The 27,901-nt window shown below is 37.7% G+C and overlaps 1 protein-coding gene across 1 annotated transcript; it reads left to right on the top strand.

Moving 5' to 3' along the window:
- Positions 1–3,123: 3,123 nt before the first annotated feature.
- RELL1 (RELT like 1) lies at positions 3,124–26,749 on the top strand. Its single transcript, XM_038135968.1, has 7 exons — positions 3,124–3,271; positions 12,612–12,848; positions 14,552–14,623; positions 15,902–15,959; positions 18,572–18,811; positions 19,471–19,641; positions 23,007–26,749. The coding sequence occupies exons 1-6, from the start codon at positions 3,184–3,186 to the stop codon at positions 19,637–19,639; spliced, it is 864 nt and encodes a 287-aa protein (XP_037991896.1). The 5' UTR covers positions 3,124–3,183; the 3' UTR covers positions 19,640–19,641; positions 23,007–26,749.
- The last annotated feature ends 1,152 nt before the right edge of the window (positions 26,750–27,901 follow it).

The following is a 27,901-nucleotide window of genomic DNA, read 5'->3' as shown; positions in this document are numbered from 1 at the left end:
TACCACTCCCAAGGAGTGCTTCTTTGATGTACGTAAGTGTTTTAAATACTGTTGGCATTTGGATGCAGCTTTAAAATATTTTGAAAGTATTTTTGCCTTGAATATCTAGATAATACATACAAAGAATGCTTGTAGGAAGGATGCTTAGAAAGCAGAGACAGTCTTAACTGTCATTCTAGTAATAAAACTGAGCAAATAACTTATGTGGGAATATGTATAATTTGATTTTCAAAGGAAATTTCAATTATTCACGTTTTACTAGCACTAGCATTAATTAGCTTTACAGTGACGTATTTGTGCACATTTGAAATGGGTGGATTTTAACATGTAATTACATATATATATATAATTAATTGTGAAATTAGCATCCTGCTAGTTCATTATAAAATATCTCATTAAGTCACATGAAAGGGCTTGGTGACATGAGATTTCTAGTGTCAGTTTCTTTGTTTTGATGTTTAAGGCCACACCACTAAAGATGTGCAAACAATGGTTCCTGTTTTCTACTTACCTCTGCCAAGGTTTATTCCTTCTGGAACTTTTACAAATGAAGACAGTTAGTTGTCTGGTTTGTTCAGGCGTCATTACCAATAAAAATGAAATCCCGAAAAGGTCTTCAAATAAAGAAAATCAACACTGGAATTTAGTTTGGAGATGAAGTTTCAAGAATTAGTAGTGGGTAGAGCCAAATACTACTTAAAATTTCTTGACTACTTTGCAATAGAAAAAATGCTTGCATGTTTCCCAACTGATTGCATTTTCTAGTAATAGGAACAAACAGAAGATACATTCTAGAAATCCTGAGGAAATAAATGACATAGATTGGGCCAATTAAACCTCGTTGAAAATTAGTTTTGACACTGTTAAGGAAACTTAGTAATGTTTTGAGTGAGATTTATTATTTTTCATAAAAGCTACAGGTGGTTTCACAGATCTTCTAGTGGCAAAGCTAATTTGATAGTTTCCCCATGCCCAGGGGTGTTTCTTTCAGTGGATGAAGAAGGGCAGGAAGTTACTGCCTCAGAAACTCTGCCAATTCCCTGCTTGTAAGCCCAGATTAGTTCTCTAATCTTAAGAAGAAAAAAAAGCACAGTCTTTCTTTCTGAAGTCAGAGGGAGACTGAGTTAAAGCCTCCCTCTGGAGAGCTTGTTTCATGAAGGCAGACATGGTTCACTAATCCTGCTGCATTTTGCCATTTCCTTTGAATTGGGATCTGCAGTGCTGCACTTTACCCAAAAGAAAAGGAAGATTGTATCTCTCTCCATGTCTGTCACTTTTGTGAAACTGAGTACAACTGACAGAGAACCACACCCTCAAAAAAAGAGTAAATAAAAATGTAAGAGACTGAGCAGAGGCAACTGAGGTAAGCAGCAGTGCTTTCTGTAGAAAACCCAAGAGGAAGAAATAATTGTTTTTAGAATAATTGTTTTTTTAAAGTGCAAAGAACCCTGTGTCCTGCTGCTTGACTGCCTATTGTGTTCAAAAGGACAGCTCTGCTAGTTCCTCATTAGTTTGGTTAACAAACAGATGAGTCTTGCACCAAGTAGTAAGAAAACATCTGAGTTTTCATGTTCTTGGTTAGCTACTTGACTGAGAAGAGGTATTTCCAACTATAAACATCTCAGATACTGAATCACCCTAATCTTTTAATACTTGTATTTCCCCAAAAAATTGTATAAAAATTAGTGGCTACAGTTAGTACTATGAATAGAGCTGACAGTCAAACACAGAGGAAAAGGGTTAAAGCTTTTGTTATTTCTTTTTTGTCTATTGCAGAAATGGTACTGATGTACTATTTTTGAGAACATAATTTTCTGCATTTTTTTTTTCTAGAAAAGGAGGCTGGGAGGTAGTGAGGGGAAGAGATATCATTTGGGGTGATTGTCCCAAACAGGAAGCAGGCAGTCTGGTATTCTGAATCTACCTGTGGATGAGTCTAGTTAGGGGCTGAATGTTTTTTCACCTGGTACCAACACTGTGTGCAGAAATAAGAGTATTTCTGCACACAGTGTTGGTACCAGATGAAAAAAGCCCATTCAAAAATCTGTCCTTATAATTATTGCAATATTGTATCTTAAATGAGTGGAGTTTACCTCAGGTATTCAAAATCAGTAATAGCAAGTAAATAAATTATTTAGGTTAGAATAATTTAGAGCGTTCTATTTGGAAGTACTGGGAAGCTATATTTGCCTCTGCCTTGGTACAAGAGTAAGTCTTTAGTTTCATGCCATGTCAGTAGGAAAGTCCAGCTGTGGCTGCTGAAATACAAAGTGGGCCAAGCTGTAATCATGGGAGTTAGTTTACCAGAGTATAAAACTAAGTTCAAGTTTAGCAGTGAAGATTTAAGGAATAAAGCATGAATTTCAGGCCTAGTGCATGGGAAGAGGTAACAGAGTGAGTGGAAGCAATGCCCCCTCACGCTAAGGGACAGTGAATCCAGGGCCACATTTGGTTTCTGGCTGCTTGCGTGTCCTGGTGATAACGCTGCAGCGGTGGCAAAACTTCCACAAAGCCCTGCGGCTCCTCGGGGCAGGTGCACGGCCCTGCCCTTACAGTACGCCTCCTCCACGCAAAGAACAGGCTCCATGCTGGGGCAGAGCAATTGCTCCTGACAGCCCCACAGTGAGCACGGCCCCCGAGGCAGCAGCGGCAGACAAGCCTTCCCTGGCCGCAGCTGAAACCCACAGGGAGACACACCCAACCTGGGTGAGAGGCTCCCCCGCGGGCATGTCCGTGAGGGTGGCCCTGCAGTGACCCCAAGCACTCGGGAGCCATTGTGGCACACGACCACTGCCACGCAAACGGGTCAAGGAGTCACCTCGGGCCCTTTAGGACAAGATGCCCCGCGCCCATCTTGCCTTCTCGCTGCACCCCAGCGTTGCGGTTGCCGGGCTCAGGAAACCACGTCTGGAGCTGTAATACTAAACTAACGTGTGGGGAGCCTTCGGGTAAGCGCCACAGGAGTGTACAACAAATGCCTTCGCCCCCCGTCAAGGCTGGGCACGGGCAGCCGAGCTCGGCGCTTCCCCACAGCAGCTGCGGCAGGGCGGGCGCTGCGGGGCAGCACCGCCCCGGGCCGGCGGCCCCGCGCAGGCGCCGTGCGGGCTGGGCGCACCCGCCGCCGCTGGGCCGGGCGGCAGCGGCCCCGCTGCCAACGCGCACAGCGCGGGCAACGCGTCGGGAATGGCTCCGGTAGCGACCGGCGGGATCCCGCCGACTGCGCCATCGCTGGGCCTCATGGCTGACGGGCTGGGCAACAGCTCCGCTCTCGGTGGGTCGCTGCGGCCTCGGTCCGTCGCCGCGGTGGGACGCTTCAATCCGCGACCCCCTCGTTCGCCGCCGGCGGCCCTTGTACCGCTCCGCGGGCTGTGACCTCGCTGGGCACCACGGCCTCACTCGCCGCTCGGATGTCTAGGCTGACCCCGCTGCTTCAGCCGGGGCCCGACGCGGTTTCCTCGGGGTCCCCGGCGTTCGGGTCCCTGCGGGGAACGAGGGAGGAGAGCGGCAAGGCAGGGGTGCGTCCCCCTCCGCCCTAGCCGCGGGCAGCCGGGAGAGCGGGCTGGGAGGAGGTCGAGGCGCCGCGGCGGCAGCGGCTGAAGTTTCTCCCGCCTGTCAGCGGAGCGCGGCCGGGGCGCTCGGGCGGGCGCTGCCGGGTCCCGCTCGGGCGGGCTGCGAGTGCCCTCAGCGATCGCACGATGCTCACTGTCGCGACAGCCCGGCCTGCTGATGTAGGAGCTGATGGCCAGGAGTGGCAAGGGGGGAAAAAAAAAACCAACAAACCAACCAAAAACTATAATGAGCTGTACGAGCTGTCTGACAGCTCCTCCGTAGTTGATTCACTTCAGCTGGGATCGGACGGCTCTTAAGATAGAAGTGCATTAAAGAATTGTTTCTATTTTATCCTCATTTGTGAGGTTAAGCTTGGCTTAGTGTTTAGGTTTTGGAAATGAAAAGTTGACTGTAACCCTTGAGAACTCTGAAGAGCCCTTGCACATACACAATCACCAGAGGAAGTTAGTTTAAAATGACATTTTCTTTGTTTATGTGTAACCACAACTGTTATGCTACTAATAATCTCAAAATGAAACCGAATTTGTTGCCAGTGTATTCTGAAGTGCTTTTTTAAAATTTTTTTTAAATTTTTGTGCATTGTGTGTGATGCTCAAACATTTGTATTAAAAATTGATGCTCATTTCCACTTTCAGCTTAATCAGCTGTATTACCTTTGGGTGAATTGACATAAGTAAGAGTGTACCAGCTTGTTTGAGAGTAAACTTTCAACTTAGTGGAAACAGTGGAAGATGGCCATACTTACTAGCAAGGAATAAATCCCAAAATGTTTCTTGTCTTTCTGGTGTTCCTTTTGCATATATGTGTGTTACTTGGTGCAGGCAAGCTTGGTGAGAAGGGTTTGAGATAACTACTACCTGCCGTTTATTTTCTGAAAGCAAGAGAAATGGAAGGCTTGTCATCCAGTGCTTCAGGAGAGTGGAAAGAAATAAGTACCACTAGGCACCTTGAATTTCAGATTTATGTTGCCTGGTGGCTGCTATCTGAGGACCTGAGGTTTTCTATGCAAACTATAGAAAGGAGGAGAGAAATGATGGATTTTTCTTCTCTTCTTGATCATGACCATATTTATATATATATATATATTTTTTTTTTTTTTAACAGATAAAAACTAGTTTGCTCTTTGGTTGTTACTTCAGGGAATTGCTGCATGTTTATACATGCTGTGCTTACTATACAGTTTACTTGCTAGTGGTGTCTTGAAGAGGCTGTACACAAATGTTTTAGTAAACGAAAGGATGTCTATATGTTGGTTTATACTGACTTTTTACAAATGTTTATACTCAGGATTGCTTTATTGAACTTGAAGGTGGGTGCAGAACTCTTGGTATGTTATGTGCATTTGTAGGATTTAGAAACTACAGCAGCAATTTAGCTGTATATCTAGCTAAAGAGGATTGTTCTTATGCAGGCTAAAAATTGGCAAGTCTAGCAAGAGATGCAAAAAACTGAAAGAATTTTCTTCTCAGAATTTTACAAACACTTTCTGTCAACGTATCTGCTGTATCTCAAGATCACAGTATACCTCTTCACATAGGAGATACTTTGGTTTGGGTTAAAACTGATTTTTTGACTTCTGCAAACTAGTAAGGATTGTTGTTAGCATGCATAAATTCATTGATGCAACGTGCTTGATGGCATTCATTTAGTGCTGCTCACTAGATTCGACTGTGCTTGGAATTTAACCAATGATATGCAGTATTACTAAATAGCTGATGTGTCCAGGAAGGATTTTATTTCATTGCTTTTTAACAGCCCAACTGGTGAATTGTGCTGTATTAAATGTACTGTAGCTGTTTGCAGAGTGTTGTATTTGAAAACTTTAGTTTGAGGAACAATTTTCCAACAGAAATGCAAATGTAAATCACCAGTTCTGTGTATTTTTGCTGTAGGAGCTATATGCTGCTCAAGTAGTGACCAAGGCAATTACACCATAAGCACTGCAGTTTAGTACTGGTAAACAGTGAACCATGAGCTTTTTGTCTCTGTATGTAATGTATTAATGCAGCATTATCAATCACATACTGTGTCACACAAAGAACAGGCTAAATCTTACTTCCCTTTATATTTAAAGTTTTCTCTTTCTCAACAGGACAAAACTGTTCTATATACTGTATACTGTTAACTTTTTTTTTTTTTCTCATAGAATTCTAAATAATGTCAGATGCCTTCAGGGTGTGGTGACTGATGATTGACAAGGGTTTGTCTGCCCTGTTGGTTCTTAACAAGCTCTCTCTGGCTGTGAGGGAATTGCAATGTTTATTGCAATTATTTCAGTACTCAAAATCGTTGAGTCTTATATGCATTATACAATAATACTTTTAGCTATATTTTTTTGCTGTGAGTAGGACCTGCCTTACGTAGCAGGTACCTCCTTTCTGAATCCCCACCCTACCCTCAGGCTTTCAGAGAAGCCAGTCTAAAACTTTCTGCAGACAATTTACTGAATGTGTTGATAGGGTGTGTAATTCCGAAAAAAATTTGCATTAGTGAAGAACTTGTCAGGGCGGAGACTTACCTCTCAGTGCAGAAAGCTCTCTTTCCAGACCTCCTGCAAAATTTGCCTGCAGTCAAAATTTTTGAAGTGATTTCGGTGAGCCAGAGATTTTGTCTCTAATGTCTCTGTTTTATGGTTGTGAGCACAATGTTGGGTACCATGGATGGTGTTTGGTGTCTCAGGTCATGCCTGAGACTTGCTGCATTTAGAATAAGCTTTAAGGAAACTTGGCTGATCCTTCTGCTCACTTTCTTGAGATAGTGCTTTTGACAAATCTGATGAAGGCTTTGAAGTCTGTTCTTAACAGAAATTCTTAATCAGGCCTGCTTAAACTCTGAGGCAGTTGGCAGTGTGTTATTAGTTGTCAGTATGTTCTTTCATCATGTGGCTTCCTTTTTGTCATCTCACTTCCTGCTTATTTCACTTCTGGTTGTAGGTTCTGATTACTACAAGGAAGCTAGAAGTTAAGCGGAATTCACAAATGTGTTGAATGTTCTTCTTCGATGATAGGTGCCTTTCCTTTGTTATTCACTTTAAGCATATTCCCTGAAGTACAATTTCCTTGAACAATAGACAAAGCAAGTGGTAGGGAATAGGTTTTCTTCACTTGAGAGGTTTTTTCTCTAGAAAGTAAACTTTTTTTTAACCTCTTCTTTACTGACTTTTCTAGTTTGTCTGCTCTATTCTGTAGCTACCACCTGACTAGTAAGGCAGAGAAGCCCTAATGTTTCCTCATTATTTTTGTGTGTGTGTGTTTTGGGCAGTGGTATATTTTGTCTTTTGATTGAAATTGCTAGTAATTTCATCTGCTTAGTTTTGCAAAAGCAATTAGACTTTAGTGTCCAGAATAGATAAATACTATTTGAATCAGATAACTTGTAAAAAGTATATTTATTTTGAAGTTGCATCAAACTCTTCTTGTTAAGTTTACTATCGGTAAAATAATTAAAGACATGTATTAAATGAATACATGATTACCATCAGAGTAAATTATTTACCTTAATGATTTTCCTGCTAAGTACCTCAATTAAGAATCTAAAAAAAATAAATTCGACTTTGTAATAGAAATCTCTACTAGAGCTCTAATAGAATGCTGTATCTCTGAGTAAGTTGAAGGTACTGAATGAAAGTATACAACTCATTTAGAACTTCTTTTTTTTTAAAGAAATACCCACCACTTCTGAAGTGCTAGGAGATACAAGCTGGCATTGAATTAACTTCACTAAAACTCAAATTTTTAAAAGTAAAGTTAGTTTCTTAAGTTCTTGAGATTGAGGTATTTAGTGTGTGTTTAGGAAATTGAGCTAATAAAGAAGGAGTTCTTATTTTTATGCCTGAATTTAAAAGCATGTAATTTAACATGAAAGAAGTTTTATGCTGAATGATACTTAAAATGAATGCTGTAAATGAAAGAGCACATCCAGATGGAGCAGTCTGATCTAGTGAAGGTGTCCTAGCCAATGGTGGCAGGGCTGGGATTGCATAGTCCCGAAAGTCCTTTCCAAACCATTCCACGATCATCACCTTTGATATCTGTCCTGGAGGTAGGAAGTGTCATTAGTGTTTACTGTAGTTCAAAATACACTTCCTCTAGAGCCAGGAGAGGATGACTATGTATCATCATCAGGTGTCTTTTCCTTGCAGGGGGAGCTGGGTTCACAGGCTGCCTGACTGTTTCTCCTTGTGGCATTGCCACAGAGAGCTTAAGCAGTGCTTTTGGCAGCAGTGTGTAGGTCTGTGAGGTGAATTGATCCACAAGTGATCCAGGTACGAAAGAAAGGAAAAGAAAAAGCACCAGAAAAGCCCCAAAAAGAACCAAAACCCACCCATGCAAATGATGTTATCTTTAATGATTTTGAACCCTAAGCGATGGCCCTTTTTTCTGCACATGGGTACACTGGCCCATTAATGGTGAGGAGGGGGAGAGATGCCCAAGCTGATACTGCTACTGAGACATGTTTTCCAGCTGTGCTTAGCTGAGATGTTTGAGCAGATCATGTGCCATACCATAATATTTCATTTGTGTTGTACTTAAATATGTTGTATGTGATGATTTTGAGTTTGTTTAAATATTAACTAACATTAAGGCCAACAATAGTTTGTTTCTGTATACTGTGAGATTGATATCTATATTTCATTTTCATACCTAAAAGCAGGTAATATGATCCTGTAACTCCTTAAACTTCATGGACAAGAAGATAGTGAATATATATGTACTTATTTTTAGCAGGTAGATTGCTCAAATAACCAAATTCATAACATGTAAAGAAACCTTTTTGAAAGGCATGCCATAAAAGGTAAATAGCATGGGGATAATGGGCAAAATCCAGAGTAACTAAATAGGATTTTTTTACCACTAGAGCAAAGAGAAGATTACATTGTTGTTTATGGGCTACTTTCTCTAAATTAACCAATACAAAAACAAGTGGAATGTGCTTGAAGTAATCAGATGTGTGTAGATTCTACTTAGATTTAGTATAGGAGATTTAGAAAAATCAGTGCATTATTTTAATGCTGAGTTGTATATTGCTGATATAAGAACTAAACTGTTTTGATCTTGGTTATTAAAAGGATTTGTTTTTCAAGAATCTGAGCCATACTTTAGGAAAGATAGGATTAAGATTAAATATTTCTAGAAATTTCTTATGTGCTTTATGAAAAATTTGTCTATGCCATATAAAAATTGCAATTTAATGAAGCATGAAATATTTTTCCACTTATCTTCTAACTTTTTTCCTCTTATATTCTGTTTCCTCAAGGTGCTGTAATTTGCCTTGAGCAATTGCTGAGGTGGAAGAACACTACCTTTGTATCTGAGTAACAGTGATTAGAACCAAAAGACTTGTCTGTGGTTGAATATCTTTATATTTTACTTCTTAGGTAAGGATGAAGTAAGGGCAGGCAACACTCAACTTCAGTACTTGGCATATATTATTTTTTAAGCAAATGAGTACATGGGATCTGAATTAGTAGCATGAGTGCAATTTATTATTTACAGCTTAAGCATCACTAAGTGTGCTGAATATCTCTTCTAAATAATTTCATTTAGATCACATCTTCGAGTAAATTTCATATGTAGACTGGTGTACAATGACTGGTGTATAAAAATGCCAGGACAGCAAAGCACTGAAACAAATCAGTTCTTTTATGAATTGACTCAAGTCAAGGAAGATTGCTAAGGCCTGATTAAAACCATTGAGAAGCACCATCATGCATCATGAGACTGAGGTGAACTGTCAGCAGATGTAAGCATAATGTGCCTCTGGGAAAAGGGAATAGGGAATGCACAATGGATGATGGAGCTGTGACTTGGCACATAAAATGTACTGCCCGTTTAGGTCCTCAAGGCTTGGCTTTGCATTATGGCATAGGTTTTGAGGGCAGACTGTGTAGGGTGTTTGATAATGAAAGCTGAGTCCTTTGCTCTGTTTGTAAGGTTCACGGCACTAAGTACTGGATTCAGCTAAGTTAATTTCTTCCAGGATAGTTTTGCTTTGCTTTTGGTGAATTTTTGTGTCTGATCAAAAAATGAATGGCAGCAAGCAGTTTCTGGGCTTTGTGTAAATAACATGTTTTGATAGAAATGTTATTGATACAATGTTTTACTAGTAATGTTTGTTTTAGATGTATTTGGCTATCCTTCTCATTGTTATTTCCCCACTTCACATACTCAGTCAGTGGATTGTCTTGACAGAGGAGTTTGCCAAACCTCAGGCTATACTGATTCAGTAAAATGACTGCTTAAAAACAAAAGACTTTTTGTGGCCCTGTTTCTTGAAACCTGGTTATCTCAGTAACCCAGTTTAAAACTGTTTTCAGGGTTACAGTCTTTCAGGAGCACAGCGAGTGGGGTAGCAGAGATCTGAATGGGAAGGGACCTCCTAAAGCCATTTTGCATCTGGAGGAATTGCAGTGAACCACAGTGTGGAAAGCCTGAGGCATGGACCTCTAGTCATGTTATAAGGCCCCCTTGCTCTCTAGGTTTGGTGGGAATTGCCTGCCATGGTTATGGAGAAAATAGATACTTGTTTGGGCAGTCCATGCCACTCTTGCCACAAAGAGAGGCAGAAAACTCAAAAGGTTGAGTTGGACAAATTTTATGACCGTTCCACAAAATAGCTTGACTAGTAAGTAGATGTTGATAGAAGGGAGGTGTTTCCCATTCATTCTTAAAATCAATAGTGCAACAAAATCCAAAGTATCTGCTTGTTGTTGTCTTAGATTTGAACATAAAAGGGGCTTATTTATTAATACCCTTACGAGCTTTGATGTATACTGTTTCACTTGTATTTCTTAGATTCTGAGATGTTGTAGTCATCCAAGTAATACTTCTCTGGTGTGATGGCTTTTCTCTTGCCTCAAAAGTAAATGAAACTACTTTTGTTGATTAACTGGGGTACTTTGTGGCTGTTGATACCTGATGAGTTAAAAAAAAAAAGAAAAAAGAAGATTTTGATATATTAAAGCGCGAATTATAAATTCTTAGAAAGCAGGTAAACTGCATGTAACATCAGTCTTCTCAGTTATGTGTTTGTATCCCTTATCCTTTCCTGTCATTTGTTTCCTTGCAGTATAAAACAATTGCAACCTTAAAGTGCTCAATTGTAGATATTTTTCAATTGTCCTACTCAGGCATACGTTAGAGCTTCTTAAGGTCACGTGTTGGTGAATTCTGCATACAGTCATCCGTAGGATTGCTGGCCTCTTAAAAGTGAATAGCTTTCTCTTGGTTTTGGGAACAAACTAGACCATCTGGTTTTGAGATCTGTTCAGTAATTTGTTTCCACTTCTTTCCATTTTTCTGCGTTCTGCTATATCCTAGAAAATTATTTTAGCAAAATGCTTAATACATAATTTTTTTTCTTGTTGCTAACTGGGGTTTTATTTATTTAACTAGCTATTTCAAGTAATTTCCATTGTTTTCACTTCGAGCAAGTTTTGTGTATTGCATACTATCCAACTGACAATTTGAGACTGTTCTGAAAAATTCAGAAATATTTTAAAGTAAAAGGTTTACTGTTTCTAGAGGAATAAAGAAAACTAGGGTAAATACCAAACTTCACTTTGCTGTCTGTCACCGTACTGGTGTTTCTCAAATGCAACGTAGTTATGCAGCCAGTGCAGGAGATGTTTGTGGAGTAATGCTCCTTCTGCAAATTTATGGAGGCTTCCATTTTTTTGTTTTTGAAAGGAAAGGATTATTATTCTAGATATTTGTGTTGTGAAAGTGTCCCTGTCATGTAAGTGGTTTTCTGCTGACTCTTCTATTCTTCAGCGAGTTTAATTAATGGAACAATTGTGAATTTCCTTGTCCATTTCAATACAAATAGATAGGAAATATCTTTAACTAGATGGATAAAAAACAAGCACTTTCTGGTTGTCATTATTTCCTAGTCCAAAAAAATTGTTTTCTGCTGGAGTGGAGGAGAAGAACAGAAGGTAGAAATGCACGTTGGAGATAGTGATGTGCAAGTCTTTATTTTATGGGGTGGGGAATGTGTATAAGCTCTAAGGGTTTGCAAAGGTCTTGAGTATGCAATGTGTAATTTTGGATTTATCTGAGCTGTTGAGCTTTTTATACTTTGATATGGGAGAAGGTACTGTGTTTTTAGTTTCTTTGTGTATATTGGACCTAAAAGTGTGTTAATATTGAAGAGATTGTCCAGAAATGTGGAACATTCATCATCTGGATGGAGCTTACATGCAAAACCTGATCTAATCAGTGCTGCTTTTAGCAGCACTCGGACTGATGAATTTCAAGTGTCCCTTCTAATGTAAATATTCTATACTTTTGATAGGTCAGAATCCCAGTTTGTAACATGGAGTTTACATCTGTGAAATTCCAAACTTAAATGAAAAAAAAGTGCTTAGTTGTGGATATAGTGTGTGACAATGCTTCAACTTAAATTCTTTGCTAGCAAAAATAATTCGTTCATGTCCTGCTTCAAGTTTAAATACAAAATGATTTCCAGATCTCAGACAAAGCATGAGTCCACTTACTCTGATGAGCAGGGGGTGGATGCTCTTTCTTTTGAGGATTCCCACTGTCAAAAGAAAAATAAAAATCAAGGCTATTCCTTTCATGTCTGATAATTTTTGTATGCAAGGGTCAATATTAAATGCTGTATTTACTCCCATATTAGGGAAGGATCCACATTTTATTGGTAATTTTGCATGAACTTCAGAGTGGAGGAATGGTATAGCATTGTCCTCACTGATGTGAACAAGGAGCAATGCTAGTGTTACTCTTCTGTGAAATAGGTCAGCCCTCTATTTGAGATTACAAGCCTGTCAGGCTACAATATGGTTGGTTCTTCACTTGAAGAAATTTCCCACAGGCTTTTTGGGTGTTAGATGTTTGTAATTGTTTGGTGAAGAGGGAATATCCACTGTTTCTGGTGTAAGTTCTCAGCCAGTAGAGTATGTGTTTTCCTCATCATTGCAGAAGGTACTGTGGGGATTTGGTCATGCTTGTAATTTTCTGAATTCTTTCAAGTGATTTACAGTGTATAGTGATACATGTGTTTGTTGATTTACATAGATGGAGAGGTTCCGTGGGTTTTGTCAAGCCATGGCTTACAGACAACTACTTTGACAACTAAAGTGGATGGCAATGATGGCAAGGCTGAACACCTAGAGTATATTGCCTTTGCTTTGGTTCCTGTTTTCTTCATCATGGGTCTCTTGGGGATCCTTATCTGCCATATCCTTAAGAAAAAAGGATACCGTTGTACAACAGAGGCTGAAGAACTAGAAGAAGAAAAAATTGATGAAAAAATAGGTAATTGAATCTAATAAACAAATTCCTATTTCTGTACGTTGCAACTACTATGAAATAATTTATTGTGAGACTTCTGTCATTTCTGTGTCTATATTTGACATCAAAGCAGTATTAAGAATAATATTTTTGTTCTTATGTGTCACTTGGGGTTTGATCTCTGCCAGTCAAATCCAGGCGTGTTCCGCTTTTCCCATGCGAGTCTGCTAACATTAAGTAAGAGCTTACAGAGGGATCAAAGTATCCCTATATTTGTTTGACTCCACAGATGGAGTCACCATGGATCATTTTTCTGCATTTTACATGCTGTTAACAACAAAGTATTGTTGTACATAGTGCTAGCTGAGAAGTGGCAAAAAGCTTCCATTTAAAGCCTAAAATCTTAGTTTTATGTTTTGCAGTCGTAATTTGTTCCTGTTATGCTGTCATTCTCTTCTCCCCTCTCTTTATAAAACCAAGCCTTTGGACTGAATATCTATTCTGTTTTATGTAATGCTGCTTATAATTTTTCCTTTAAAATGCCTTTGTTTTTATCCTAATGTGTGTTCATTTGTGCCCTTGTTTTTATTGTTCCTTATTCCCATCTATTCTTACTTGGGGAATAAAAGGACTATAGTAACATGGTATAGCATTTGTAAAATGTAAGTAAGAACAAAAGTCACTTGCAAATACTCCTCTTCCTTTCTCCCAATTAATTTCTTTCAGTAGGTTCATAATGAGTGCAAATTACAGTGGCTCTGTGGCAAGGGTAGACCCATGTGGTGCAGTAATGATGTGTCAGTGTGTTCTTAAGCATTAACTGCCCGGGGCAGCTGTGCAGTGAGTGGAAGTATCTGATCTGATAGTTCCCCTGAGTGGAACAGGGGAGTGGTAATGAAATGGGGCCATCGTCCCCTGTGTCTCAGTGGCAGGAAGGAGCTGCCTCTAAGTTACATTGCAAAGGTGTAGGTATTAAGATGAAGCATGGGTAGAGAGGTGGGGAAGCCCCTAATTTACTACATAAGAGAAGAATTTAGAGTCTAGCCTATCAAACTTGTCTCAACCCCATTTTTTAAATAAAGCATTATAACAATTACTAGGGAAGGGCACAGTTTTGCCTCTTCATTGTTTTAGTTCCCCAATTGTTCTTCAGTCTTTGCAGATTATTCTAGGAGAGCTTTTAATATTGTTAATGGGTGCATTCTGTTACAGAAGTTTTCAGGGTTTTTTTAATAATCAATTGTTATGTCCTTGAAGATTTGGTGAAAATCTTAAATTGAATCCCCCTCATAATAAAAGAGCTGATAGTATCTGCTTTAGAATAGTGATTTGAGACAGTTAAACATTTTGTTTTGGTTTAGTTTTTTTTCCCCTCCCTGTTGTTAAGACTAGAAGTGCTGCTCTCTTACTTGTCTCCTCCTTACTAGCTAGAAAATGAGTTTTGAAGTATGTTTGTGAAAATAGTGAGCTTAATTAGTTCTCAGCTGAATTTGTTTGGGCTAATGTAGAGATGATAAACCTGTGTTCATAGTTTTTACTGAATAAGGACGATAAAGTCTTACCTAAGCTTTCCCTTAATAGAGACAAAAAATCTTACCTCTTTTTTAAAATGTAGTTTCTTTTGGTTTGTGTTATTTTGGTTGTGTTATCATTATTTATTTTTAAAATAGTTCAGTTCTTGATTCATAAGGTGAAGATACTGACAACATATTTATTTCTTTGCACAGAAATGAATGAAACTATACATGAGAATAGTGACACTGTGGGACAAATTGTTAACTACATCATGAAAAATGAAGGTACAGTATTGAAGTTACTGCCGTTGAAGTTAGCAGCCTTTGTGATGGTGTTCTATAACAAATACGTTTTTTTGAATAGTCTGATGTATGGCATGATCACGTGCTTTCATTTAGTAACCAATTTGTTCATTCTTAGCTCTTTGAAATTGTCATTACAAGGCAGTAACTTCAAGGACAATAGGGAAGTTTCTTGCTTACTTGAAAATTGTTTTGTATGGTAAATTCAGGTCATTCATTTCCAGATATTTTAACTGTTTAGTTATTTGGGTCTTTTTTGGTTCAGCCTTTTGCCTTGTTTGTGAAGTAAAAGCTCAATGTTGCTTTCTTAGTGGCAGTGTTTAAAGCCTGTAGACACTTTTATGTTTTGACTAGATTTAACTTCTTGTCCTGAAGTGACTCTTGCAGCTCTTGTCTTATGAGAGGCTTGTCCATAACTGAGACAGTTGGGTATATAGCACTAATGTTGAATTCTGTACATGTTATCTGCATGTGTCTGCAAAGTAAAGGATAAAGAGGAAGATGTGACTGAGAAAACAAAATCATAGTTAAGCATCCCATGGAATGCTTGGTTAGTTCAGAATGTATTTGCCCAATAGAAGAAATGTTTAGGGGACTGGATGTTTTTATAGGACAAGAGCCGTCAGCCTTTTGATTTTACATTTGTATAAATCAGAGTTCTGACCATTGAACTTACTTTGAGTTACCTCTGAATGGAGACTAGTCCTCTGGAAAAGCGATGGTTTTGAGTTTGCATGTGGGGATTTTTGGGTTTTGTTGTTTGGGGAATTTTTTCTGTTGCTTGGGTTTTTTTTTAGACTGTTAGTCCTTTGAGCTTGTGTGTTTTTCCTTGAGATTGGGATTAGACAATTCATGTGTTTTGATAGGAAGTGAGCAATTGATAGTTCTTGGCTGATAATGAATTTGCATGTTGTAGGGCTCACTTAAACTGATGTTTTTAATCTGGAGTCGGGTTAAATGTGTGAGGTGATTCAGAGATCTTGTTCAAGAGTTTTGTGTAGATGGCTGTGTTTCATGGCTTGCATTGGGGTGGAGCTTTGAGTGCAATATGAGCTGCAATTTTAGTAGCTCATGTTAAGGTTACCTGTAGAATTATATTACCTTTTTTTCTGCAGTTTTCTTTTGTGCTTTTTTGGAGATACATAATACAGTCATCTTTCTTTTAAATGAAATTTCTTTGAGGAACTTTAATTTTGGTTTTGTTTTTTTCTAAAGTTAGAACCGTTCACTTTTGAAGAGTTCTGTTTATTCTCATTGCAGCAAATGCTGATGTGTTAAAGGCCATGGTAGCAGATAGCAGTGTCTTTGAACCTGAAAGGTAATTACTCCTCATTTTAATGCATGTTTCCTGAGGCAACTAAAAGCATATGCTTTCAAAGGACTTGGTTTCCTGAACTCTTCTAAGACTACATCGCTTGCTTGATTTACCAGCTAAGAGGATAATACTTTGATTTTCCATTGTGTTTGAGTCCTTAGATTTTAACATATACCCTGGGTGGGTTAGTGACTGGCTCTTCTGGTTGTGTGTTCTAGGTGCATGATACAGTTTTACTGCATTTTGGGCTAAAGATTTACAGATGCTGCAAATACTGGTTTACTTTGGAGTGAAGTTACGTACAAGGTGGCTTAGTCCAAAGCCACTGTGGCTTCAAAGAACAGAACAGCACTCATTTCATTTGTATAGGTGCTGAGTTACAAGACATCTTTTTCTGTGTCTGCTTTTGGTTTACTTTTTTCTTTATAAGAAAGAAAATTGTAGCAAAAGACATTGGTTGACCTACCTCTGAGGATTTTTCACTGCACACCTGTTCAGATAATTATGTAGAGAAAGCATCTCTGCCTTTAGATGCATTGTATGTGTAAAAAAAACTTGTAGATACATCGTATGTGTAAAAGTGCTTGTGTGCTTGTACATGAGCACTTTTACCTATATCTAGACTCTCAATACTCTTCATATAGAACCCTGTGTTCATATTCAAGGCAGAGGAGATGGAAGTTCAAGTAGTATTGTCACCTATAAAAGAAGTAGGAGTATATAGTTTCAGCAAAACAAAGAGTTGAGTGTAGAACCATTAAACACCTGTTCTGATGGTGAGAGGCTTGGTTATTGGAAAAAAACCCTGAATTTCGAAAGGGATTTCTTCTCAAGTATAGATATTTTTAAATGTCTGTGGTTCTGTAGAGATATTTATTTGAATTTTTTGCATAGGCATGTGTAATGTTATCTTGGACATTTTAGACTATAGCTTCAGTGGTGAATTGAAATATGAAGAGTAAGGAGGAGAGAAAATGATTGCTTTTACAGAATCTGGCAGATACTCCTGAAGCTTTTGTAATCAAGTAAAAATCCTCTGTATTTCTTTGCAAGTTCAGTGCACTATGAAACTTCCTACTTACAGAAATAGTTATGGCTGAGTAAAATCTACACTTCTCTCACTTGAAGCCATTAGTTCTGTCTTTGCTTCAGGTATTGAACTGCTTTTATTTTCCTTAATAGCATTTTCTTATTTATTTGGAGACCATTAAATATTTCTTGTCAATATTTTTATTTTGAAAATGAGCATCCAAGTAACTCCCAGTCTTCTCTGGCATGTTTTACTTCTTTAATTTGTTCTTTCTGTTCCCCTTTGGAGTCTCTGCAGTTTGTTTGTATTTCTTGAAATAACATTTCTAAACCTGCATGGTCAGATAGATCTGGCATGATTAATGCTGAGTAATGTAACTTTACGTTCACGGGTTATACTTCTGTTATTTCCACTGTATTGTCCTTTTTAAGCAAGAACGTTGTTAATGAGTCATGTTCAGCTCATGAACCTCTTTTTATGAAGAATGGTCATCTGTCTTGTTGCTTTTTAGTCTAGGTTTGGGTAAAGGCTTTCTGCTAAAACGCTGAGAATTTGTGTTGTCCTAACTGCAATACATCCAGTATTTTTAGTAAGATTTGTGTATATGTGAGTGTCTTTCATATATGTGTTCTCTTCTCATCATTCTAATTTATCTTGACCTCTGCAATTGCTATGGGTTACCCAAAGTCTATGGGTACTTCAGCTATTCTTCTATTCTGTTACCCAGTGAACTGTTTAAAGCACTGAATATAACCAGGACCAAAAAAACCCCACATTTAGTATGACTGTGCAGTTTCACAGCAACTACAGATATTTTACATTCTGTATGTGTTTTAAATTTTTTTTACAAGGTGTGCTGCCTTACTGTACAGTTATTTCATCTTTCATGAGCTCTGGTCTGCTGTGTTACAAGACAGTGTTAAAATTGATGTTAAAGTCCAAAAAAAAGTGCAACTGGTTTCTATCAGTGCTATCTGTTTGTTTTTCTGTTTTTGAGGAAAATCAGATTAACTAATAGAATCAATCTCAAATGTCTTTTGGAGGTTGTACTGCTTTTTCTTTCTAGGTAATTAAAATTTTATTTTTTCCCTTGAAACTGAATGATGTTGTTTTCTCTTGTCATTGTGGTACGCATTTTAGTTTTGCCTCCTTTCAATATTGTGGGACTGTGCTCTTCTCGGAGTTCCTTGAGATCCTGTAACAGTTCTGAAATACTTTCTATAGTTTTCCAAGGTAGTTTCTTTGTGAGTGTAATCAGCTTTTTAAATGTCTTCATCATTATAAGTTCATGTAACCTGTTCTCTTCTATTTAGGCTGATTTTTTTCTCCCTCTTAATTTTCTTGTCTTTTGTGTTAGTTACCTTAACCACATGACTGCAGCTGAATTAGATTGTGAAAGTGATTCCAATTGCAAAAATACGATATTGGAGGGAACCATAAGCTGGACATCCTCACAAATAAACATTTCCTATAAAAACTGGTTATTCACTAGACATAACTGAAGGTTGGATTTTATCCTTTTTCCTTTTTAAGAAATAGTATTTTATAGTAAATGTTAAATTTTCTTTATTTCTTTTTCCTACAGCCCATTATCTCCTACCTCTCCTGAGAGTCCAATGAGTCCAGGGACTCCTTTGTCACCAGGTGTTGTTCCATTCAGACACAGCTGCAAAGCCCATCACTTCCATACTGTTGGAGGAGTGGTGGAAAAGGATGTTTGTACTCGCTGCAGTCACAAACGATGGCACCTTATAAAGCCAGCTCAAAAATCTAAAGAGAACAGAAGAAGTCGTATTGGAGAAGTTACAGTCCTTTCTGTGGGAAGGTAAGGCTTAGGTAATTTTGATGTATACTTCTCTTAGAATGCTACAGTGGCCAGTGTTGGGTCAGATATCCACTGATTCCACTCTGTTTATAACATTGGTGATTTTTTTAATAACCCTGTTACTTTTAGACTGAAGTTATTTCTGGAGGAAGTAAATGTGATTTTCTTTTTTTTTTAAGAACTTTATAAAAAGATGAAGATTTACAGTGGGTGTAAATTTAAGGCTCTTGCTCATTTGATACAGGCTAAAAAGAAACAAGAATTGCACACTAAGAAATTTCTCTGTTTCTGAATTTGATATTTCTCAAGTAAGTGTGAGGCTGTAGAAACCACTTCATTCTATTTGTGATTTTTAATTCCTACCTTATATTGTAGTTTTCTTTGAAAATTGCTGTTCTAAGAAGTGGTGTGCAATCTGTGGATTCTGCTTCAAAACACAATTCCCTGAGAAAGTGTGATTCAGCAGTAGTGAGTACTAGGAAGACCTGTAGGTGATAGGAAGGAAGATGCTCTGAAGTGAAGCAGTGTCCATGTAGCTGTCTGCTCTGACATCTTGTTCTGGGGACCTGGAAATTTGTTTCTGCCTATGCTGTTGCTCCTGAGAATGATCTAACTCATCTGTGGGGAAATAAAAGTGCACTTTCTTTTGCTCACCTCAGATTTAGAGTCACAAAAGTGGATCACAAATCCAACTCCAAAGAGCGGAAAAGCCTGATGTCTGTTACTGGCGTGGAGAGTGTCAACGGGGAGATGCCTGCGAAGGATGTGAGCGAAGCACCCGCCACACCTGCGAAACAGGAAATGCAAGAGAGGAGGAGCTCAGAGTAAAGGTAGGTATCAAACATTTCAACATTTGGAGCTCATACTGAAGGTGTTAAGTTGGGAAATATGTGAAGGTAATCAGTACAGTTGAAAATGTGTCAGTTCTGTGTGAGAACTCATCTTTCAATTTCAAAATTCTCTGCGCAAGTCTGCAAAAATTATATGTGGTCACTCAGTTGATGATAAGTTAGGAAAGGCTTTTTTATCCACCAAATTCTTATCTAATTGTTTATTCAGACTTTGTAATTAGAGTAGGTGTTGATTTTTGTGGGTGTGGCATCACTATTCCAACAGATAAAATGTCTGCATATTAATTTTTTGGCAATAAACAAATTTTGGCAATGGCCCAGATTTAGTGGCAATGTGCTTATTGTCCAAAACAAACAAGTGCTGCTGAAAGTTGTATCATTGGAATAACTACAGTTGTTCAGTAACTATAGCTGCTTCCTTATGCTTGCTGCTGTGTACTGCATGCTTGTATAAGATGATTGCTTACTAGATACTTCTCTGATAGATCTGTGGAGCTTTGACTAATAGCAATGGAGTCACATGAAACTGCTGATCTCAGGGATCTAACTAAGCCTGGCGGTTGGGGTTTTCTTGTGAGTCATTAAACTTCAGTGAATTGCTTGAGTTACTCTATTGAGCATGTGAAAAACATGCCCAGCATGGTTTTGAAATGCAGTCCTCCCTGTGTTGGTTTTTTTTTTTTTCACAGTTTAGAATGTTGGGGGGAAAAAAAAAACCCTGGAAGTTAATATGGTTTGCCTCTATTTGATGATATGCTGATGGATAATATGAAAGGGAAAGGTGATATTAAACACTTTTTAACAAATGTGTCACAAAGGTGACATATTTAAACACATTTTAAACAAATGTGATTCAAAATTCAGACTTGACTCTCGAGGAAGAAAGGTTCTGGGGTGACATAGTAAATGTACTGGACTTGAAGAAAGTGAACAAAGTGCACAGTGCCAACCTCTCTGTATGCTGAGAGAGAGGATAAAATCATGTTGTGTCAAACTATTGGTAACCTCCAATGGAAGAGGGCAGTGCACAAGAGAAAATGTGGTCTGTTCAGAAAAGCAGCAAGACTCAAATGCCCTTGAGTATCTTGAGGTTAAAGTAGAGAGCTGGTATGGAGTAGGATACTTCCTCCCAACCCTTACTGGTAGCACAGATTTGACTGTTGAACTGAGCAGAATGTATTTGTCTGGCCTCTATGCCTCATCACTAATTAAACCGAGGTTTTTGGAAACATTGCTGTAGAGGACGAGAGACTTGGAGATGTGGTATGCTTCCAAATAATAAAAAAGTTTTGGAGGGTAATGAGGTAATTTTTTACCTCAGTAAATAAGACAGTGATAGGCTAAATTACAAGGAGAGGGAGCTCAGGTTTCAAAAACTGAGAAATTGGAATAAGCATTTTTATTACTGGACATTTATAAGACCAGACTTGTCTATGCCAGTGTTTTGCAATTTGATCTGTACCACATTTTGGCAAATCACACGTGCCTAGTGCTGCTGTTTCAGTGTTGCGCTGAAATCTGTGAAGGGTCTACAGATGTCAGTGAAAGGGAAACAGTACTCTTATTTTCTGATTCAGAATAATGCCCTTGTGCTCAAGGTTTTTTTATGTTGATGTGGTTTCTATTTCTTCTCTTTTTAAAAATCAATATCAGCTAAATGCAGTAGGAGATAATGTCTTCCTTCACTAGATTGGCATTTCCATGCCCAGCTAATTGTTTTGTTAGTTCTGTGACTATTCTTATTTCCTTTCTGTATCTCTAGTGAGAGATGCAGAAATCTCATCAGATTGTTCATAATATTGTTGTTTTTTTTCTACTTAAAGGCAAGCTAGTTATCTTCTCTTTAAGCATGAGAAATAGAAAGAATAGGACATATATGAAAATAAATTCCAGTGCACTTTGATTAAAAAACCCTATCATTTTGAAATCACTCAAAATGTTTTGTAGTCCAGTTTTCTCTCTAATTTGTTCTTTCCTCTCCTAAATAGGAAAGCTGTTCCCTGTAATTACCTAAAAGTTCTATAAATTTAAACCATTACTACTTTAATTTAAAAATAGGCAGTTCTCTAGAGAGATTTGATAATAAATCTATAAAAATTTGTCCATCTATGGCAGCTTTTTATTGTAGAACCTCCCCTTAGGATTAAAGTTTTTCCCCTTCTGAAAACAAATGTTCTAATAGCAGAGAAATGGTTCAGCAGAATATTTTAATGGTCTCTCTAGTCCAACAGAGCTATTTTGTAAATCATCTGGGAAACTAGCCAGGTCTGTTTGATTTGCACTACAAAAAAGAAACAGATCTTGCTTGAAAAGGGGTATGATACTGTTCCCTAGCATGGTTCTAGATCAGTTTTTGTCTACTGTCATGAGTAGCTGTTCACAATTAAACAAGTAGTAGTTAGACCTTTACTTCAGCTACTTATTTCATACTTACAATAAATTATTGTAGCCCAATTTACTGAAACTGAATAGATAAACTGAATTTAAGACTTTTGTGCCTCTAGTCAGTACCTGTAGTCAGTACATTTCTGATGAAAGCTTATACTTTGGGGGAATTTGACTCAAATCTTCAGATGGAGAGGAAGAAGGCAGACATAAATGTGTGTTTAACTGCTTCCAGAAAAGGTTTTTCTGTCATTCAGAGGCAGTAGATTTCTGGCTGACTTTAACCACTGTTACTGAGAGTTCCTGTATGAGGTGTAATTCCTGAGTTGGACAGTTCTTGAATGAAGTAGCATTGCTGATTGCCTGTATTCACTGCTACTCTCAATCCAGGGTTTTTTTCCCCCTAAACTGACGTGTTCTGAAGTGACTTCTACAGTGTTTCAGCTTATCTAGTGTCTTGCTGGCTGTATTATGGAAAGCTGTGGCATGTCATCTCTATGTCTTCAAGGTCCATGTTCTCAGCAGACTCCATTTCATCAGTTAATTTTATTTCAAATATGCCTTATGGCACACAAAGAGGAGTAGATACACAGCTGATAACTGAAGTAAAAACTTTGAGTTGAGCTCTTGGACATCCATTTTAAGCTACTGGGTAAACAGAAACTGGTACTGGTACACTGAAGCTATGTAACATTTTCCATTTGTAGTGCTTAACACTGTGGTGTGATTTGTCAGTTGGTCCATGTGTTTGTCCATGCATTTCAAGAGTACTAGCTCAATTTTTAGTTCCTCTTTATGATTTCATGTGCTAAACTTGGAGTGCATGGCAACTACTTCATGCAGTTGTGGCTTTTTTTTTCCCATTTCAGAGCACCTGCTAACTTTTTAATTGGTGTGTCCATCCTAGAACTAATTTTGCTATTTAGGTTTATTTTTAGAACTGTTTTCTTCTCTTACAGGTGGAACTTTTAGAAGAAGATTGTCTGCAAGCACTTTGGAGAAAACTGAAAACTCCCAAGAGATGCATACTATTTAAAGAAATGTATTTATGGCAATGTAGCATTTTAAAAGTTCTGTGATGTTGTTCCTGCAAGGTTAAACACTTAATGGTTTTTGACCAGTAAAATAGTGAGATTTAGACACTTAAGTACTGCGGACATCATAACGAATGGCTTCATCTTGGAAAGAAAACATGTACACGTTTTTGGACAGGAAAGGTAAAAGCTTTATCAAGTCTTAAGCTCTTTTTGTACTTAGACAAGCATTTATGAGCTCAATATAAAGAGTAATACAATTACCTCGTGGATAAACTACATTCATCCCAGTGGTCCATCTGGATTTTTCTTCTGTTCTACCCACTCCAAAATTGACAAGTGTTTGCTGAAGATAAAAGCCAGCCTTTGAAAGATGAAAATATTCTTTTAATCTAACTGCTTGTTGCCAAGTAAAACATACAAGGAAATAATTGACAGCCAAATCTGCATGTGTGCCTTCAGTACATAAGCCCTCGAATTCTGTGCAGGGTACCTCACAGTAGAGACTGGTTCAGTTATATGCAAATGTTAAATCATTGTTCCCCAGACCCATATCTCTCCCTTAATATTTGACATAGGCCGAAGAGCATCTTTTTATACGCAGCTGGATGAGCTCTTGGTGAGGTTGCTTTTCTCAAGGCCTTGTGTTCTCCTGTTTTCTTGTAACTGCTCACTCATATTTGAAGAGTGCCTAATATTTCACTTTTCTTTTTTTGTTCTTACCCACAGGTTCCTTATTAAGTTAAGGCAACATATTTCAAGCCTTAGTTAAGGATATGGAATATTGGGCATTAAAAAATTTATGGAATATATACTTAAGTGCTTCAGAGTGGCTTTATTGGACTGAGGGTAGTTGTATTCATTTGCAACAAAATCTTAAGCCAGTGTTATTCCTTTCAGATTTTAAGTGATTTTTAAAGTCATTTTCATATTTAAGTAATTTTTCATATTTAGACTTAATGCTAAAATTACTGTGGTATTGTGATATTAATTTTCTCTATCTACTTATGATCTCAGCTTTGTCCTGTTGTTTTGGGGAGAGAAATCTCTGTAATACTTCAGCAAGCTTTTCTGTGTAACAGAAAATCATATCATTTGTTCTGAGTGCCTAAGAATAAAGGCTCTAATATAATGCTTTTTAGTAGAGATTGCACTACATTCTGAAAACTATAACTTAATCTGCTTTATGAACTCAAGGAAAATCAGTGTATGTTTTTGAAATGGATTTATTTTAAATTGATACCTTCAATCTTTTTAAACAAGAGCTCTAAATTGAGTTTCTTCTTCATATCTGAGAATTGAGTTTCTTCACTGATTTATGTATGCAGTCTTAACAATCAGTGTGTACAAAATTACTCTTCTTGCTTGTGTATTAGTTACTCTCATGTCTTGTCAGGAAACATCAAGTTTTTTCACTCTTGCTGCAAGTATGTGCTGCTGATGGTCTTCCTGCTGTGTGTATCCACAAGATACTGACTGGTCCTATCAATATGTACTTTCAGTGATGCTATATTTGCCAAAAAACCACCACTACCCACCCAAACTTGGAAAATGATAAATGTTTTATTGTTCTTTTCAAAATTGATATTTTTAGAGATAATCGTCTGCCGTTGAGAACTCAAAATAACTGTTTGGCTGGGACTCTAACTTCACTGTTTAGCACTGCTCCCTGCTCCCATAAATTCAAAATCAGCTTCTGAAACCTCTTCATTATTTAAGTACAACATAAATACCAACCTCATCTTACAGGCACACATTAGGCTTCAAATGATTATTTGTGTGAAGAATATTTCTAGAAGATTTAATTACTATTGGCTGTAGTAATAAGCTTTCAATTTCCAAGAGATTGATAGCTATGAGTATAAAGTGTTACTGGAAAAAGGGAGCATTGGAGAAAGCAGCAGTTTTCAAATAATTTTCAGAAGGAAGATACAAAGTTGCAGACTGTCCCCAAAGCTTTTTCTAAAAAAAGGGCAGTTTGTCTTTATATTGTATTTTGATATATGATGGGTTAGTAAGGCAAATAAATGGCAAAAGGATGGAAGAAAGTTTAAAGGGTAATTTTTTTTTACTTATTTTAAAAGTAGTTTCTCTCTTGATTCCATTGAAAATACATAGAATAAAAGGGATGGAAAGATGTTGGATATGTAAAATATTGTTTACCTGTATAAAGTAATTATGTAAGGTATTATGAGACCTGATATGTGCAAGAATTGAATTTATGCATTGCTACCTAAGTAAGAGAGGGCTTAGAAACTGTGTCTGTTTCATTGCCTGTAACACTACACTGCTATTGTAGGGGTATTCATATTGCCATATTAGCCTACTTTTTTAAAATTTGCTTTTCAAATGTATTTTTAACAAAATAGTTTATATACAACTTTTATACTACAAAGCAGTAAATAAAAATATTGATTCTTAAGCTTGCTTCTGACTTCCTTAAGCCTTCACCTATTGAGTGAAATTTAATTTTTGTACCATCTAAATGTAAAATGCAATCTTTCTGCCTCTTTAAGTTTTTGTTTATGGAGGTAGTGAGATTAGTTTATAGTGTGATGTACTTCAGAGCACTTTTATTTTCTTCAGAAAGGACAATTGCAAATACTTCTTCAGTTTCATATTTGAATGAGAAAGACAGAAATCTGTGCTTTAACACAAGCTGTTATCTTAAATTTAAAATATCAAGACTGTTAACTTTTTATCATATTTGATACAGAGCTTTTAAAAAATACTCAACATTATTCTTAATTTTTTCATAAGGTAGGGAATGAAAAATCACAATTGACAGGAAGCTCTTTGCAGTTGTTTCCTCTCAGCCTGTGTCTGTCTGTGATACTACAATGCTTAATTTGTTACATTATGTTCTCACGGATGACTGTGATCTGTAAAGGGCGTTAAAAATGGGTTTTGCTGTATGAATAGTGTGAAGGAGTCTTGAAGCAAGATGTGGCTAGCTGAGATGGGATTATCAGTGTAGGATCCTGTTTACAGGTTTGGAGTTTTTTATTATTTCAGTGCTCCTAGCAGTGTCATGTAGGGTCTGTTTGAGCTCTGGTTTTGAATTTCAGAGGTTGATATGCAGCTGTGTTTTATATTGAGAATGTTAAAAAAAGCAAAAAAAAATTTACAGCCCTTCCAAGCCTTAATTTTCAGACAGAGTTGAAACACTGCTGCTGCTGAAGCTTCTGGAAATTCAACACACTATGTGAGTCTCACTTTCAGGAATTTTTTTCTACCTACAAATTCTGTGTAGTATGTGTAGTACACAGTTTTTATTAGACAATATGTACATATATTGAAATACAAGAGGATTGCTATATTAAAGTTTGAGAAATTCTGTTATAACTGGACTGACATAGACAAGTCCTCAAAAGAAACACAGAGAATTTTTTTCAAATGAATTTTGTTTTCTTCACATGGATTAATTCTTGTATTACTTTTCCCCAATGCAGGCACTTCATTTTTAGTAAAGAATTATTCCAAAATTTGGGATTTTACCTTATGCTGCTGTAGCAAAATAGTCCAGGGAGCTACTTCTATGCTTAATAAAATCTGATTTTACTAGTAAAGAACACAGAGCCCATGTGCAATGTATTTTTGAAACATGGTAAGGATTAAAGCATTTCTTTTGCCTCTGAATCTCTTTATTAAAGTCTCAGTTGAAAGCATGCCATAGTGTACCTGGTTTTTCATTGCCATTTTCTTTCTGAACTATATCCCTGTTTTTCACATATACAGAAACTTTGACAAAATTGGTACCTTATATGGTCCCTGTACTCCCACGTGGGTTGTGTGTCACTTGGTGAAAGTGTTATTGCAGCCATCTGGTCTCGTTCTGGGGGAATGCTGAAGCACAAGTGTTTTCCTGTGTGCTTAAGTCTGCAGATGTTGCAGCTATGCGCTATCTAGAAATGACCTCAGACTCCAGTGTTCCTGCAGAGGGTGTGTGTACAGCTTGAAGTGGGGAGCTCTTTTGAGGCTGCCGGAGTTATGGGGCTGCCACTTTCAGTGAGCAGAGCTGAACTGAAAGACACAGAAGAGGGAAATAGGCACTAAAAGCACTACAAGAAATTACAGAAGAAAAGGGTGCCAGATTTGTTGTCTGGTTGTTTTCTTTTTTTTTTTTTTTCCTACAAATTAATTGAGCTTGTACTTAACTGCATACTAACACAAAATCATGTGGGGTTAAAAAGATCCTTTTTATGAGATTAGCCTTGTCTGAAAGAGAGGAGAACATAAGGTCTGTTCTGGCTTGTTAGTGCTGAAAGTGCCTACTGGGTTAGAGTGTGAGACTGTTTCTCCTAAGGAGTTAAGTTTCCTGGCTGTTTAGTGGTCACTGAGGACTCCCACCTGTGACCTGGAGTATGAAGTGTGAATCAATTTTTATCTATTAATTTAGGGTTTCTGGGCACTTTCTTTTTTTTTTTTTTTTTTTCCCCTGCAAAGTGACTAATGCTACTGCTAATGGGTAAACAAGGAAAGAGTGGTTAAGTCTTGGCTATCTAATATTAATGAACAGCATGTAAGACTTGGACAAATAAAAATGGATTTAGATTTAATTTTTTTTTTCTCAGTGTTTAGTGAAATCCTGTATTTTGGGAATTTTTTTGGGGGAGGCTAGGCTCAAAATACTGGCATCTGAAATCTCCCCTTGTTGATTTCTTTTTTTAATTTTAAATACTTTTTTTCCAGTGGTAGGTAGCCGGCACTAAGATGCTGCTGGTTTTTTTAGTCAAGCCATGATTGGATGTTATCTCTTGTTCGGGATGCTCCCTTTTGCCTCTCTGAGGGGGCTGGCTGATTCTGGAGCTACCATTGTG

This window comes from Motacilla alba, chromosome 4, assembly GCF_015832195.1.
Source record: "Motacilla alba alba isolate MOTALB_02 chromosome 4, Motacilla_alba_V1.0_pri, whole genome shotgun sequence".
Taxonomy (NCBI): Eukaryota; Metazoa; Chordata; class Aves; order Passeriformes; family Motacillidae; genus Motacilla; species Motacilla alba.
Note: the sequence above shows the minus strand (reverse complement) of the source record. Positions and strands in the feature narration are given on the sequence as shown.

Excerpts from the sequence above, each read along its gene's own strand:
- RELL1 (XM_038135968.1), top strand. The coding sequence starts at position 3,184 with ATGGCTCCGGTAGCGACCGGCGGGATCCCGCCGACTGCGCCATCGCTG. Across the intron at positions 3,272-12,611 it reads GGGCAACAGCTCCGCTCTCG|GAGAGGTTCCGTGGGTTTTG; the intron begins GTGGGTCGCTGC and ends TTTACATAGATG. Across the intron at positions 15,960-18,571 it reads AGTGTCTTTGAACCTGAAAG|CCCATTATCTCCTACCTCTC; the intron begins GTAATTACTCCT and ends TTTTTCCTACAG.